At 37.0% G+C, this 17321-nt stretch overlaps 1 protein-coding gene across 6 annotated transcripts in view; it reads left to right on the top strand.

Moving 5' to 3' along the window:
- Window positions 1-17321, top strand: part of SLC38A9 (solute carrier family 38 member 9) — a 92668-nt gene that overhangs the window by 15724 nt on the left and 59623 nt on the right. For 4 of the 6 annotated variants that reach the window (XR_007151386.1, XM_047854545.1, XM_047854768.1 and 1 more), the window contains one exon: window positions 3777-3923. Coding sequence is in view for 3 of the 6 variants with exons in the window: in XM_047854545.1 (XP_047710501.1) it covers window positions 3811-3923 (113 nt within the window). In the remaining 3 variants the exon portion in view is untranslated. Of the gene's footprint in view, window positions 1-3776; window positions 3924-6665; window positions 6815-17321 lie in introns of those variants that run through there. The other 2 variants (XM_047854712.1, XM_047854690.1) reach the window with 2 other exon arrangements.

Raw genomic sequence — 17321 nt, 5'->3', positions numbered from 1 at the left:
CAGAAATGGATAGATCAACTAGACACACGGTCAATAAAGAAACAAGGGCCCTGAATGAGACATTGGATGAGATGGACTTGACAGATATATTTAGAACTCTGCATCCCAAAGCAACAGAATATACTTTCTTCTCGAGTGCACATGGAACATTCTCCAAGATAGATCATATACTGGGTCACAAAACAGCCCTTCATAAGTTTACAAGAATTGAAATTATACCATGCATACTTTCAGACCACAATGCTATGAAGCTTGAAATCAACCACAGGAAAAAGTCTGGAAAACCTCCAAAAGCATGGAGGTTAAAGAACACCCTACTAACGAATGAGTGGGTCAACCAGGCAATTAGAGAAGAAATTAAAAAATATATGGAAACAAACGAAAATGAAAATACAACAATCCAAACGCTTTGGGACGCAGCAAAGGCAGTCCTGAGAGGAAAATACATTGCAATCCAGGCCTATCTCAAGAAACAAGAAAAATCCCAAATACAAAATCTAACAGCACACCTAAAGGAACTAGAAGCAGAACAGCAAAGGCAGCCTAAGCCCAGCAGAAGAAGAGAAATAATAAAGATCAGAGCAGAAATAAACAATATAGAAACTAAAAAAACTGTAGAGCAGATCAACGAAACCAAGAGTTGGTTTTTTGAAAAAATAAACAAAATTGACAAACCTCTAGCCAGGCTTCTCAAAAAGAAAAGGGAGATGACCCAAATAGATAAAATCATGAATGAAAATGGAACTATTACAACCAATCCCTCAGAGATACAAACAATTATCAGGGAATACTATGAAAACTTATATGCCAACAAATTGGACAACCTGGAAGAAATGGACGAATTCCTGAACACCCACACGCTTCCAAAACTCAATCAGGAGGAAATAGAAAGCTTGAACAGACCCATAACCAGCGAAGAAATTGAATCGGTTATCAAAAATCTCCCAACAAATAAGAGTCCAGGACCAGATGGCTTCCCAGGGGAGTTCTACCAGACGTTTAAAGCAGAGATAATACCTATCCTTCTCAAGCTATTCCAAGAAATAGAAAGGGAAGGAAAACTTCCAGACTCATTCTATGAAGCCAGTATTACTTTGATTCCTAAACCAGACAGAGACCCAGTAAAAAAAGAGAACTACAGGCCAATATCCCTGATGAATATGGATGCAAAAATTCTCAATAAGATACTAGCAAATCGAATTCAACGGCATATAAAAAGAATTATTCACCATGATCAAGTGGGATTCATTCCTGGGATGCAGGGCTGGTTCAACATTCGCAAATCAATCAACGTGATACATCACATTAACAAAAAAAGAGAGAAGAACCATATGATCCTGTCAATCGATGCAGAAAAGGCCTTCGACAAAATCCAGCACCCTTTCTTGATAAAAACCCTTGAGAAAGTCGGGATAGAAGGAACATACTTAAAGATCATAAAAGCCATTTATGAAAAGCCCACAGCTAACATCATCCTCAACGGGGAAAAACTGAAAGCTTTTTCCCTGAGATCAGGAACACGACAAGGATGCCCACTCTCACCGCTGCTGTTTAACATAGTGCTGGAAGTTCTAGCATCAGCAATCAGACAACAAAAGGAAATCAAAGGCATCAAAATTGGCAAAGATGAAGTCAAGCTTTCGCTTTTTGCAGATGACATGATATTATACATGGAAAATCCGATAGACTCCACCAAAAGTCTGCTAGAACTGATACAGGAATTCAGCAAAGTTGCAGGCTACAAAATCAATGTACAGAAATCAGTTGCATTCTTATACACTAACAATGAAGCAACAGAAAGACAAATAAAGAAACTGATCCCATTCACAATTGCACCAAGAAGCATAAAATACCTAGGAATAAATCTAACCAAAGATGTAAAGGATCTGTATGCTGAAAACTATAGAAAGCTTCTGAAGGAAATTGAAGAAGATTTAAAGAAATGGAAAGACATTCCCTGCTCATGGATTGGAAAAATAAATATTGTCAAAATGTCAATACTACCCAAAGCTATCTACACATTCAATGCAATCCCAATCAAAATTGCACCAGCATTCTTCTCGAAACTAGAACAAGCCATCCTAAAATTCATATGGAACCACAAAAGGCCCCGAATAGCCAAAGGAATTTTGAAGAAGAAGACCAAAGCAGGAGGCATCACAATCCCAGACTTTAGCCTCTACTACAAAGCTGTCATCATCAAGACAGCATGGTATTGGCACCAAAACAGACACATAGACCAATGGAATAGAATAGAAACCCCAGAACTAGACCCACAAACGTATGGCCAACTCATCTTTGACAAAGCAGGAAAGAACATCCAATGGAAAAAAGACAGCCTCTTTAACAAATGGTGCTGGGAGAACTGGACAGCAACATGCAGAAGGTTGAAACTAGACCACTTTCTCACACCATTCACAAAAATAAACTCAAAATGGATAAAGGACCTAAATGTGAGACAGGAAACCATCAAAACCTTAGAGGAGAAAGCAGGAAAAGACCTCTCTGACCTCAGCCGTAGCAATCTCTTACTCGACACATCCCCAAAGGCAAGGGAATTAAAAGCAAAAGTGAATTACTGGGACCTTATGAAGATAAAAAGCTTCTGCACAGCAAAGGAAACAACCAACAAAACTAAAAGGCAACCAACGGAATGGGAAAAGATATTTGCAAATGACATATCGGACAAAGGGCTAGTATCCAAAATCTATAAAGAGCTCACCAAACTCCACACCCGAAAAACAAATAACCCAGTGAAGAAATGGGCAGAAAACATGAATAGACACTTCTCTAAAGAAGACATCCGGATGGCCAACAGACACATGAAAAGATGTTCAGCGTCGCTCCTTATCAGGGAAATACAAATCAAAACCACACTCAGGTATCACCTCACGCCAGTCAGAGTGGCCAAAATGAACAAATCAGGAGACTATAGATGCTGGAGAGGATGTGGAGAAACGGGAACCCTCTTGCACTGTTGGTGGGAATGCAAATTGGTGCAGCCGCTCTGGAAAGCAGTGTGGAGGTTCCTCAGAAAATTAAAAATAGACCTACCCTATGACCCAGCAATAGCACTGCTAGGAATTTATCCAAGGGATACAGGAGCACTGATGCATAGGGCCACTTGTACCCCAATGTTCATAGCAGCACTCTCAACAATAGCCAAATTATGGAAAGAGCCTAAATGTCCATCAACTGATGAATGGATAAAGAAATTGTGGTTTATATACACAATGGAATATTACGTGGCAATGAGAAAAAATGAAATATGGCCTTTCGTAGCAACGTGGATGGAACTGGAGAGTGTGATGCTAAGTGAAATAAGCCATACAGAGAAAGACAGATACCATATGGTCTCACTCTTATGTGGATCCTGAGAAACTTAACAGGAACCCATGGGGGAGGGGAAGGAAAAAAAAAAAAAAGAGGTTAGAAAGGGAGAGAGCCAAAGCATAAGAGACTGTTAAAAACTGAGAACAAACTGAGGGTTGATGGGGGGTGGGAGGGAGGAGAGGGTGGGTGATGGGTATTGAGGAGGGCACCTTTTGGGATGAGCACTGGGTGTTGTATGGAAACCAATTTGTCAATAAATTTCAGAAAAAAAAAAAAAAAAAAAAAAAAAAAAAAAAAAAAAAAAAAAAAATATTTTAGGCATATACCTCATTAAGTAAGGTATCATCAGCAAACTCCTATATTTTTCCAGTATCTTTATACATGCAAATGTATTACTAGTAGCAAAATAATTTTTAATTTTTTATCCATTCTGATTTATATAGGACTGACTTCATCCGTGCTTAGAGGCTAAGAAAAATGGCAAATATGGATAGTGATTCTAGGCATCTTCTCATCCCTGAAGTAGATCATGAAATAAATCCTGGACCTATGAATATCCAGTTTGATTCATCAGATCTAAGATCCAAAAGGTAAGTGTTTAAAATAAAACATTTATTTCACAATTAAGGTTTTGTTAAACTAGATCCAATTATATAACAAAAATGTATAGCTTTGAATATAAAATATCCAGTCCTTTGAATATAAAATATCCAGTTTCTTAATAGCTTCTGTATGTTTGTATGTGGGAGAGAAAAAATATGAATACTATTTCCTCTTTTGTATCCGATTTTTTTTGACTCAGCTTACCATCTATGTTGTGGGAGGGGTTGGGGTAAGATTTACAGTGAGATGCATTTATGTAATTCATTTAACAAATATATTTTGATTACCTGCTTTGTACAAGGTAATATGCTAGGTGCTGGAGATAAAACAGTAAAATTAAATAGTCTTTATCTTCACTGAGTTTAAATTCCAGCAGATAGTTTAAGACAATTTGAGTTTAAATTTTGTTTCATTGCATACCTTGAAAGCCCAAAAGAATTCACTGAAAAATTATTATAAATAGAGAATTCAGTAAAGTGGCTGTTTACAAAATAGGCAAAGATGAATAGTATTCTAGTAAGAAAATGTAATGGAAGAAAAGAAAAAATACATGAGTAATATTTACATGTGCAAAATTTGCACGATAGGAACTTTAAAATACTACTGAGGGATCTAAAGTAAGATTCAGAGTATTTTTTTCAAATCTGACATGCTGATTATGAGTTGAACTGTTCTTTTTTTTTTTTTTTGGTAATACAATACTAAGATAAACTGCTACCAGTACATCAGATGTAATAGTCTCTTAGGACTGAGAATGTTTTTTTTTTTTTAATTTACCGAAAGAATTCTTGAGCTTATTTTTTTATTTTTGGTTATTTTATCATATATCTCTTATGCAATTATAAAAATGAAAATATAAGCAAAATGTATCAGGTAAGATATTACTAATGCTTCACATTTCGAATCTGATTCTTTGCAATCAGTTTTATAATTTGGTGTCATCAGAATTGGTTTTTTCCCCTCCCACACACAATTGTCCTTTGTAACATTAAGAACATTAATAATGTCGGGGCGCCTGGGTGGCTCAGTCGGTTGAGCGTCCGACTTCGGCTCAGGTCATGATCTCACCGTCCGTGCGTTCCAGCCCTGCATCGGCCTCTGTGCTGATGGCTCAGAGCCTGGAGCCTGTTTCCGATTCTGTGTCTCCCTCTCTCTCTGACCCTCCCCCGTTCATGCTCTGTCTCTCTATGTCTCAAAAATAAATAAACGTTAAAAATAAAAAAAGAACATTAATAATGTAGTATTTGTTGAAAGAATTTTGTTTCAAATCACTGACACCTTCTTTTAGTTTTGATGCTTGCACTTTCCTGATCTTACCAGAAGGTGTCACCAAAGGTATTCTGGCAATATCATCGCTTATATTTCTTCTTAAATGGTCCTTAAATGGTTTGATGAGTGAAGTGACCAGGAATTACAGTTACCTGTCATACCATCAGGAATAATTACTTTTATGACTGCCACCTGGCTGACAGTGATTAAAAGGTCTATGGGATTATGGGATGCATTCGTATTTTAGAAATGTATATATGTTAGAATTGGTAAAATATGACATATAATGAAAAAGCATAATTTGCACTCAGTGGAAGGATTCTAAAATACAATAATACAATGTCATGCTCTTTAATTTTAGTCCATAATTTAGTGTTTCCCCCAGCCCCAAAATGCCAGCAGCCAATTCCAAAGTTTATGTGGCCCAGGAATTTCACTACTTGTAAGCATGAACTCACGATGTCAAATAATATATGTACAAGGTTGTTTAATGCATTATTTTATAATAATAGTAAAATATTTAAAACCATCAAAATGTCTTTTTTTACAGGACTGAATAAATAAATTTTGGCATATTGATACAATGGAATATTTTTCCCCCATTAAAAAGAAAGAAGTGGCTTTATTACATATTAAAATGGAACAAGTCTTCAACTTACTTTGTTAAATCAAAAAAATGAAGAATAGTGTGTATAGAGTACCATAGTTTGGGTAAAAATAAATTAAAAAAACTGTATATGATACAATATGTATAAGTGACTCTGGAAGAGTAAGTAGTAAACTGTAAGAGTGGTTGCCTCCTCAGAGAGAAAGTTAGGAGGTGGGCGGTGTGGCAGATGCTGTGTGGTAAATACCCAACAACTATTCAACCACCCTACCTATTCCTTGCCAACAGGATTTTAATTTTGTTGACTGTGGCAATAGGTTCCAATCCAGGAGATACAGGAGGATTGGTTTAAACTAGTCTTGATAATCCTATTTCTATTATCCAGATACTTAGTTCTTCAGTCTTTCTTGAAACTAGAGATGGCAATGTGAAAATTGTCTTATGAGAAATATAGTAGCCATCAGAGAAGATAATGAAATGAGTCTTACAATTTTCACTTGTTTATTCCAACATCAAGTGAATACAAGAACTCATGAATGCTTATTGAATGCTCAAGATGTTCTTAAATTTTTTTTTTCTACGTTTATTTATTTTTGGGACAGAGAGAGACAGAGCATGAACGGGGGAGGGGCAGAGAGAGAGGGAGACACAGAATCGGAAACAGGCTCCAGGCTCTGAGCCATCAGCCCAGAGCCTGACGCGGGGCTCGAACTCACGGACCGCGAGATCATGACCTGGCTGAAGTCGGACGCTTAACCGACTGCGCCACCCAGGCGCCCCTCAAGATGTTCTTAAAACCTCTAAATTCTATGATAATTGACCACTGTGACAATAGAACATAGGTCACTAAAGTGCATTCCATTGCAATAAGTTGGCAGGAGTTCAGACAGTTCTGTGAGAATTTGTTTAACTGTGTAGATTAAATGGAAATATATTTTCTGTAATAAAACTTGTCAAAATGAGAAAGAATCAACTATTGACAATCATGGGATAACTACATAGGTAAGCATGTTTTAAGGAAGGCAAATATTTATAGAGACTTAGCAGTAATGAATGATAATTTCCCTGTGAAATAATTTCTCTTTAAAAAAACAAACTATTATTTGATGAGGAAAAAAGTAGGAGTACCTAAAAACTTTGTTATTTCTATAAAAAGATTATATTACTTATATGCATAAAAAATAGACATACTGAGGGAAGTTATCTTCTATCAGAAGAACCAGCTTAGACAACTATTTCTAAAACATTGGTCATTTTTGAGTCACTGTATAGTTTTGATGGTGTCCCATTATAGTATTACCTGTGTAATATAATTTAGATATATTTTTAAAATCTATACTAAGTATTGTTTATACTTTATTCTAACGTGCATTGTGGTAAATATTAAGTAGTTAAGATAGCATTCATCCTTGTGCCACCTAAAAATCCTTACATGTAGCCACCCTTTGGGAAACTATGTTAGGCTGTCAAGAGTATAGCAAACAACTATTGGATACTTTTAGATTACTTAGCCTCAGTTCAGCTTGTGATTAATTTTATCTCCACTAGGTGGCAAGCAAAATCATGTATCAGTTCAAAAGAGTTCTTAAAACCGATTCACCAATCACATTGGTGGAAGTGGGATCTAATTAGATGGCAGAGGAAGCATGTCACCATAGAGTAGGAATACATGGCATTACCATTTGGATCATTTGAGGAACATCTGCAGGCTACAGACTACATGTGTACACTTTTCTCTCTACACACCTCTCCTCCCCCTTCAGTTTTCACCTGGTTTGGGGTGGAGTTAGGAATGTGGGTGGAGGGACAGAAAGGTTTAGAAATCTCCTATGCCATATGTGATATATTCCATTGGCAATCACTCATCTAAGAGATTGTTTTCCTGCTTTTCCCAGACTTTCTGGAACCCAAGATAGAGCTGGTATTCAGGATTGCTTCATACTGTGCTGCGACTCTGGGATTATGCCCTTTGGGAGTTGAACAGTCCAGCCAGCCTGAAACCAAATTGTGAAGTGGTTAATTTGTTTTAAGCTCTCCTTTTTCAGTTTTCTTCTACCAATATTTCCTTTTCCATTTTTCCTAGGGCCTAGAGCTTTCATGCTCTTCTCTGAATGCCCTGTGTTCCCCAGGGCAAGAATTCACTCAGGAGTTTTCTTTTAGGCAATGCTTGGTAAACCATACTTTTCCTTAGCCCTTTTTACCAGTACTTATCTGTCCTGTTCTTGTAGGGATCTGTTCTCTGTTTGGTATTTTAATGGAAAGCAATGTAATGTGTCAGAGATTTAGTCTATTATCTTTCTATGGCTATTTGCATTTTAATATGGCAAACCTGGAAATACAAAAGCATAACCTAAAAGTTAGATTTTTGTAATTGATAACATTGCAAGAGGTCTGGTAAGCCAGTGGAGTAGAAGTAGATATTTAAAATAAGCAGCATTCTAGGGCATCTGGGTGGCTCAGTCAGTTAAGCGTCCAACTATAGCTCAGGTCATGATCCCGTAGTTCACTGGTTGAAGCCCTGTGTGGGGCTCTGTGCTGATAGCTTGGAGCATGGAGCTTGTTTCAGATTCTGTGTCTCCTTCTCTCTGTGCCCCTCCCCTGCTCAAGCTTTGTCTCTGTCTCTCTCTGTCTCTCTCTCTCTCTCTCTCTCTCAAAAATTAAAATATAAAAACACTTTAAAAATTAAAAAAATAAAACAAAATAAGCAACATTCCTGATGTCTTACAATACATGTTGCTATGGCCCCTGGATTTTTAGAATGTGAACTAGTTTGCACACATGTAAGCTAGCCTCTTTCTGTTTCATCTGTCAATAATACTGAATAGCAATAATTGTGGTTTTAGGGGAGAGAAGGACTGACAAAGCAAAGTGAGGAGTTTATTTGTAAGGGTAGATCCTGGCCCAAAAATAGTGATTGGAAGTGGTTACTGAGCCTTAGTAGTTTCATAGTTTGGGATTATGGAGATGTACAACAAAAGGTAGAAAAGTAGTTTTCCCAGGAAGATTGGTTTCCAGACCTGCATAAATTACATTTTGAGGAACGTGCCGTCTGTGTTAAGTAGATGGGACAAGGGATTTAGCAGAAGCATAGAGCAGATGGCCAACATGCTGGTTGTAGCACTACTTTCTATACTCTCCCTCTCTTCCTTCTTTTTCCTCCTACTCTCTTCCCTCTCCTTTCCCTCTTCAGTCCACTTCTCTCACCCTTCGCCCTATGTTCCACTATTTCCCCCCCCCCACTGGAACACTTTTTTGCTAAATGCTTAAAGAGAATGCTATTTAAGCTAGAAATGCTTTAAATGGGATCTTATTTCTAGTCCCATCGGAATCCTTTTATTCTCTGAAATATTTGTTCTTAGATATTTTTTCCTCCTTCCTCTTTTTCCAAATGTCTTTGTTTGCTCGACTTCTCTGTTGTATCCCTATCTGCTTACATGATTTGCTTCCACTTCTTTTCCTAGATCTTTCTGTTTTCCCTAGATCTATATGTTATATCTGATCTTGCTATTTGTCACCTTGGAGTTAGTTCTGCTTTATTTTCTTCCCTTCCTCCCTCATTAACGTTATTTGGAGAAGCCTGAAGAAAGAAGTATCCCAGTTGGTTTGACTGGTGCTCATTAGGGTCAAGTCCAAGTAGGTCTTACTGGGAGGAAAGGGTGTGAAGAATTGGATTGGCATCTTTCTCTGTCTATTCAGTATTTTTAACGTATCCAAGTATATGGTCAAAAGGCATTTAGTGCAATGGTATAATTACTGCAAAAGTGATGAAACCAATTGCAGGTATACAACTAGAGAATTGTTAACAGACTTAACAAACAGACTGAAAACCAGATTCCCCACATTCCTAATCTTTCTTTGTTGAAGTTATTCACCATGTTCCCTTTGGGTCTGCTTTTTCTAGGTAGAAGAAAGGATGGAGTGTGGTGGTGTTACTATTTTACTTCAACCTAGAGAAAAATTGAAGAACTATATATTAGTATTTATATACAAGTGCTTCTAACTTGAAATTTTTTTTAATTCTTTTAGCCTCAATTCAGTGCTGATACTAAAAACAAACAAAAACCCTCACATTGCTGTTACTGCTCATTTTGTGGCCCTAAAAGAATTGTTTTTAGGACAGTAGAATTAAAACAATTTACAGATTCTCTTAAACCAAAATGTGAAAGCTTGAATTGCATTGAATTCAAGAATTTTGAAATTCATTCTTAGCAGAACCATATTTAATTAAGATACACAGGCCTGAGAATTAATATTCAGGTGAAGTTCTGTGTCCATATGGTATTGATGAAGTTCTTACAGCTAAATAAAGCTTAGAATTCTAAAATAAGGAACCCATAACTTTCAACCAGGGGTTAATTAACATTTACTTTTTTCATCATACCACCCTTATCAGTTAAAAAATAAAATAATCTAAAAATGATGGGACTGAATATGTGTATGTGTGTACATATGTGTGGGTATTCATTTGCAAAGTATGTACTTATACTTCTGAACGTTATTATGTATATTATAAAACATAAAATAGAAATTATAAGATATAATCTTGATAATTAAATTTTATTTATGAACAGTATATTAAAACTTATGTGTATTATCAATAATAAGTGAATGTGCTCTATTACTTTAAAATATTTTATAGTATTTTGCTACACAGTAATTCAAACTGATTTGAAGTTTATTTGTGTCTCATCCAGCAATTATGTGGAAGTTTTTGTTGAAATTTACTTGGTAGATTTTCATCCTCCCTGATGTCACTCAGTTCTTACATTGAGTGATTGCAGTGCTATTTTGTATATTCTAGTATCCCATGCTATTTTTAAAGTCCAAAATACTAGTGTTTTTTTAATACTGTTAATTTGAAAACAACCAGTAGTTTTGTTCCCCTTTTTTGGTTCTCTCTCCAAATTATCCCCCACTCTCTCCTCCTTCATTTCTTACATCATTCGGGCTCTACTTTCAGCTCAGTTCTAGCATTTACTGCCCAACATATACACACCTGGAGAAGGTGGGGGAAAGACAGTTGCATCTTCAGAGGTTGTTAATCTCTCTGCTGGGGAAGGGGAGAACTTAATAGACAGAACTATCCCTACCAAGTTAACTGTGGGAGAATTCAAAACTGCTACAACTCCATAGCTTCTGGCCAGAGTGGAGGAGCTGCCCACCTAGTCTGAACACTCCATTTAAGGGGCATTAAATATTTCAGGAAGGTCTTGAAGTTCTTCTGGACCAGTTTTTTCAGAAGTGTCAGTTTGGAAAGTAACCAGGGTACAAGGAAGCAAAGGGGAAAGAAACATTAGATATAGTCTTATCTAATAATTTACTTTAGAATTATAACTTTTTTAAATGTTTATTTAAAAGTTTATCAACTTTTATAGCTTTTTATACAGCTTATAAAAAAGATTTCATATAAAAAAACCCGACTCGGTCGTTCACTCGGTTAAGTGTCTGACTACGGTTCAGGTCATTATCTCACGGTTTGTGAGTTCGAGCCCTGCATCAGGCTCTCTGCTGTCAGCAAAGAGCTTGCTTTGGATCCTCTGTCCCCCTCTCTTTCTGCCACTCCTCCACTTGTTCTCTCTCTCTCTTTCAAAATAAATAAATAAACTTAAAAAAAAGTGTTATAAACTTATGTTTTATTTGAAGATTTATATTTGCAAATTTCCATATTTGAAATATTTTGAATGTTTAACTTCACTGGTTTTTAAACATTTTGTACTCTATAAACACTTTTTAGTGAAAATACTGATTGATACTTGTATTACATGAAATACAAAGATACTAACTAGTGTTGTCATTCGCTCCATTATTAAAATTATTATTTTGACTTTTTTATGTTTAATAACAGACTTAAAGACCATTTACATACTTTGGAAGTTTTTAAATATTAAAAAATTTTCATCCATGTATGTAAAATTACAGGTATGAATTTTTATTGGTGACAGACATCATTTTCAGCAATAGAATCATGTAACAAATGGAAAAATTTCTAAACATCCATTATCAGAATATTCTGTGTTCAATGTGACTTTTTAAAAAGCAAAACTACTTTCTCAGTCATTGTCAAAATATCATCTGTGCCTTGAAGGGAGATAGATTAAGTATGTGAGGGCTTTTTGGTTTTTAAAATTTTTTTAATGTTTATTTATTTTTGAGAGAGAGACAGAGTAGGAGTAGGGGAAGGGCAAAGAAAGAGGGAGACACAGAATTTGAAGCAGGCTCCAAGCTCTCAGCTGTTAGCACAGAGCCAGATGTGGGGCTCCAGCTCACAAACCACGAGGTCATGACTTGAACCAAAGTCGGATGCTTAACTGATCGAGCCACCCAAACATCACAAGGCCTTTTTGGGTTTTAATATATGCTCTGTACCTATGTAGCATGCTGTTGATAGCAACTTACCATCACAATAGGAATTAACAAATTTGGCACAGTTGACTTTTTTTTTTAATTATGAAATTTATTGTCAAATTGGTTTCCATACAACACCCAGTGCTCATCCCAACAGGTGCCCTCAATACCCATCACCCACCCGCCCCTCCCTCCTACCCCCCATAAACCCTCAATTTGTTCTCAGTTTTTAGGAGTCTATTATGTTTTGGCTCCCTCCCTCTAAACCATTTGTTTTCTTCCCCTCCCCCATGATCTTCTGTTAAGTTTCTCAGGATCCACATAGTGAAAACATGGAATCTGTCCTTCTCTGTGTGACTTATTTCACTTAGCATAACACTGTCCAGTTCCATCCATGTTGCTACAAAGGGCCATATTTCATTCTTTCTCATTGCCATGTAGTATTCCATTGTGTACATAAACCATAATTTCTTTATCCATTCATCAGTTGATGGACATTTAGGCTCTTTCCATAATTTAGCTATTTTTTTTTTATTATATGAAATTTATTGTCAAATTAGCTTCCATACAACACCCAGTGTTCATCCCAAAAGATGCCCTCTTCAATGCCCATCACCTGCCCTCCCTTCCCTCCCACCTCCCATCAACCCTCAGTTTGTTCTCAGTTTTTAACAGTCTCTTATGCTTTGGCTCTCTCTCCCACTCTAACCTCTTTTTTTTCTTTTTTTTCCTTCCCCTCCCCTATGGGTTTCTGTTAAGTTTCTCAGGATCCACCTAAGAGTGAAAACATATGGTATCTGTCTTTCTCTGTATGGCTTATTTCACTTAGCATCACACTCTCCAGTTGGATCCATGTTGCTACAGAAGGCCATATTTCATTCTTTCTCATTGCCACATAGTACTCCATTGTGTATATAAACCACAATTTCTTTATCCATTCATCAGTTGGTGGACATTTAGGCTCTTTCCATAATTTGGCTATTGTTGAGAGTGCTGCTATAAACATTGGGGTACAAGTGCCCCTATGCATCAGTACTCCTGTATCTCTTGGGTAATTCCTAGCAGTGCTATTGCTGGGTCATAGGGTAGGTCTATTTTTAATTTTCTGAGGAACCGCCACACTGCTTTCCAGAGCGGCTGCACCAATTTGCATTCCCACCAACAGTGCAAGAGGGTTCCCGTTTCTCCACATCCTCTCCAGCATCTATAGTCTCCTGATTTGTTCATTTTGGCCACTCTGACTGGCGTGAGGTGATATCTGAGTGTGGTTTTGATTTGTATTTTCCTGATGAGGAGCGACATTGAACATCTTTTCATGTGCCTGTTGGCCATCCGGATGTCTTCTTTAGAGAAGTGTCTATTCATGTTTTCTGCCCATTTCTTCACTGGGTCATTTGTTTTTCAGGTGTGGAGTTTGGTGAGCTCTTTATAGATTTTGGATACTAGCCCTTTGTCCGATATGTCATTTGCAAATATCTTTTCCCATTCCGTTGGTTGCCTTTTAGTTTTGTTGGTTGTTTCCTTTGCTCTGCAGAAGCTTTTTATCTTCATAAGGTCCCAGTAATTCACTTTTGCTTTTAATTCCCTTGCCTTTGGGGATGTGTCGAGTAAGAGATTGCTACGGCTGAGGTCAGAGAGGTCTCTTCCTGCTTTCTCCTCTAAGGTTTTGATGGTTTCCTGTCTCACATTCAGGTCCTTTATCCATTTCGAGTTTATTTTTGTGAATGGTGTGAGAAAGTGGTCTAGTTTCAACCTTCTGCATGTTGCTGTCCAGTTCTCCCAGCACCATTTGTTAAAGAGACTGTCTTTTTTCCATTGGATATTCTTTCCTGCTTTGTCAAAGATTAGTTGGTCATACTTTTGTGGGTCTAGTTCTGGGGTTTCTATTCTATGTCATTGGTCTATGTGTCTGTTTTTGTGCCAATACCATGGTGTCTTGATGATTATAGCTTTGTTAGTAGAGGCTAAAGTCTGGGATTGTGATGCCTCCTGCTTTGGTCTTCTTGTTCAACATTACTTCGGCTATTCGGGGCCTTTTGTGGTTCCATATGAATTTTAGGATTGCTTGTTCTAGCTTCGAGAACTAGAAGCTATTTTGATTGGGATTGCATTGAATGTGTAAATAGTTTTGGGTAGTATTGACATTTTAACAATATTTATTCTTCCAATCCATGAGCATGGAATGTTTTTCCATTTCTTTATATCTTCTTCAATTTCCTTCATAAGCTTTCTATCGTTTTCAGCATACAGATCTTTTATATCTTTGGTTAGGTTTATTCCTAGGTATTTAATGATTCTTGGTGCAATTGTGAATGAGATCAATTTCTTTATTTGTCTTTCTGTTGCTTCATTATTAGTGTATAAGAATGCAACTGATTTCTGTACATTGATTTTGTATCCTGCAACTTTGCTGAATTCATGTATCAGTTCTAGCAGACTTTTGGTGGAGTCTGTTGGGTTTTCCATGTATAATATCATGTCATCTGCAAAAAGCGAAAGCTTGACTTCATCTTTCCCAATTTTGATACCTTTGATTTCCATTCGTTGTCTGACTGCTGATGCTAGAACCTCCAACACTATGTTAAAAAACAGCAGTGAGAGTGTACATTCCTTTTGTGTTCCTGATCTCAGGGAGAAAGCTGTTTTTCCCCATTGAGGGTGATATTAGCTGTGGGCTTCTTATAAATGGCTTTTATGATGTTTAAGTATGTTCCTTCTATCCCGACTTTCTCGAGGGTTTTTATTAAGAAAGGATGCTGAATTTTGTCAAATGCTTTTTGTGCATCGATTGACAGGATCATATGGTTCTTCTCTTTTCTTTTATTAATGTGATGTATCACATTGATTGATTTGCGAATGTTGAACCAGCCCTGTAGCCCAGGAATGAATCCCACTTGATCGTGGTGAATAATTCTTTTTATATGCTTTTGATTTCGATTTGCTAGTATCTTACTAAGAATTTTTGCATCCATTTTCATCAGGGATGTTGGCCTGTAGTTCTCTTTTTTTACTGGGTCTTTGTCTAGTTTAGGAATCAAACTAATTCTGGTTTCATAGAATGAGTCTGGAAGTTTTCCTTCCCTTCCTATTTTTTGGAATAGCTTGAGAAGGATAGGTGTTATCTCTGCTTTAAATGTCTGGTAAAATTCCCCTGGGAAGCCATCTGGGACTGGACTCTTATTTGTTGGGAGATTTTTGATAACTGATCAATTTTTTCGCTGGTTATGGGTCTGTTCAAGCTTTCTATTTCTTCCTGTTTGGGTTTTGGAAGTGTGTGGGTGTTTAGGAATTTGTCCATTTCTTCCAGGTTGTCCAGTTTGTTGGCATATAATTTTTCATAGTATTCCCTGATTATTTCTGAGGGATTGGTTGTAATAATTCCATTTTCATTCATGATTTTATCTATTTGGGTCCTCTCCCTTTTCTTTTTGAGAAGCCTGGCTAGAGGTTTGTCAATGTTGTTTATTTTTTCAAAAAACCAACTCTTGGTTTCATTGATCTGCTCTACAGTTTTTTTAGATTCTATATTGTTTATATCTGCCCTGATCTTTATTATTTCTCTTCTTCTGCTGGGCTTAGGCTGCCTTTGCTGTTCTGCTTCTAGTTCCTTTAGGTGTGCTGTTAGATTTTGTATTTGGGATTTTTCTTGTTTCTTGAGATAGGCCTGGATTGCAATGTATTTTCCTCTCAGGACTGCCTTTGCTGCGTCCCAAAGCGTTTGGATTGTTGTATTTTCATTTTCATTTGTTTCCATATATTTTTTAATTTCTTCTCTAATTGCCTGGTTGACCCACTCATTCGTTAGTAGGGTGTTCTTTAACCTCCATGCTTTTGGAGGTTTTCCAGACTTTTTTCTGTGGTTGATTTCAAGCTTCATAGCATTGTGGTCTGAAAGTAAGCATGGTATAATTTCAATTCTTGTAAACTGATGAAGGGCTGTTTTGTGACCCAGTATATGATCTATCTTGGAGAATGTTCCATGTGCACTCGAGAAGAAAGTATATTCTGTTGCTTTGGGATGCAGAGTTCTAAATATATCTGTCAAGTCCATCTGATCCAATGTCTCATTCAGGGCCCTTGTTTCTTTATTGACCGTGTGTCTAGATGATCTATCCATTTCTGTAAGTGGTGTATTAAAGTCCCCTGCAATTACCACATTCTTATCAATAAGGTTGCTTATGTTTATGAGTAATTGTTTTATATATTTGGGGGCTCCGGTATTCGGTGCATAGACATTTATAATTGTTAGCTCTTCCTGATGGATAGACCCTGTAACTATTATATAATGTCCTTCTTCATCTCTTGTTACAGCCTTTAATTTAAAGTCTAGTTTGTCTGATATAAGTATGGCTACTCCAGCTTTCTTTTGGTTTCCAGTCGCATGATAAATAGTTCTCCATCCCCTCACTCTCAATCTAAAGGTGTCCTCAGGTCTAAAATGAGTCTCTTGTAGACAGCAAATAGATGGGTCTTGTTTTTTTATCCATTCTGATACCCTATGTCTTTTGGTTGGCGCATTTAATCCATTTACATTCAGTGTTATTATAGAAAGATACGGGTTTAGAGTCATTGTGATGTCTGTATGTTTTAAGCTTGTAGTGATGTCTCTGGGACTTTGTCTCACAGGGTCCCCCTTAGGATCTCTTGTAGGGCTGGTTTAGTGGTGACAAATTCCTTCAGTTTTTGTTTGTTTGGGAAGACCTTTATCTCTCCTTCTATTCTAAATGACAGACTTGCTGGATAAAGGATTCTCGGCTGCATATTTTTTCTGTCTAGCACCCTGAAAATCTCGTGCCAATTCTTTCTGGCCTGCCAAGTTTCAAAAGAGAGATCAGTCACGAGTCTTATAGGTCTCCCTTTATATGTGAGGGCACGTTTACCCCTTGCTGCTTTCAGAATTTTCTCTTTATCCTTGTATTTTGCCAGTTTCACTATGATATGTCGTGCAGAAGATCGATTCAAGTTACGTCTGAAGGGAGTTCTCTGTGCCTCTTGGATTTCAATGCCTTTTTCCTTCCCCAGTTCAGGGAAGTTCTCAGCTATTATTTCTTCAAGTACCCCTTCAGCACCTTTCCCTCTCTCTTCCTCCTCTGGGATACCAATTATGCGTATATTATTTCTTTTTAGTGTATCACTTAATTCTCTAATTTTCCCCTCATACTCC

Source organism: Prionailurus viverrinus, chromosome A1 (genome assembly GCF_022837055.1).
Source record: "Prionailurus viverrinus isolate Anna chromosome A1, UM_Priviv_1.0, whole genome shotgun sequence".
Taxonomy (NCBI): Eukaryota; Metazoa; Chordata; class Mammalia; order Carnivora; family Felidae; genus Prionailurus; species Prionailurus viverrinus.
The sequence above is the reverse complement of the archived record's forward strand: the minus strand, read 5'-3'. Positions and strand labels throughout refer to the sequence as shown.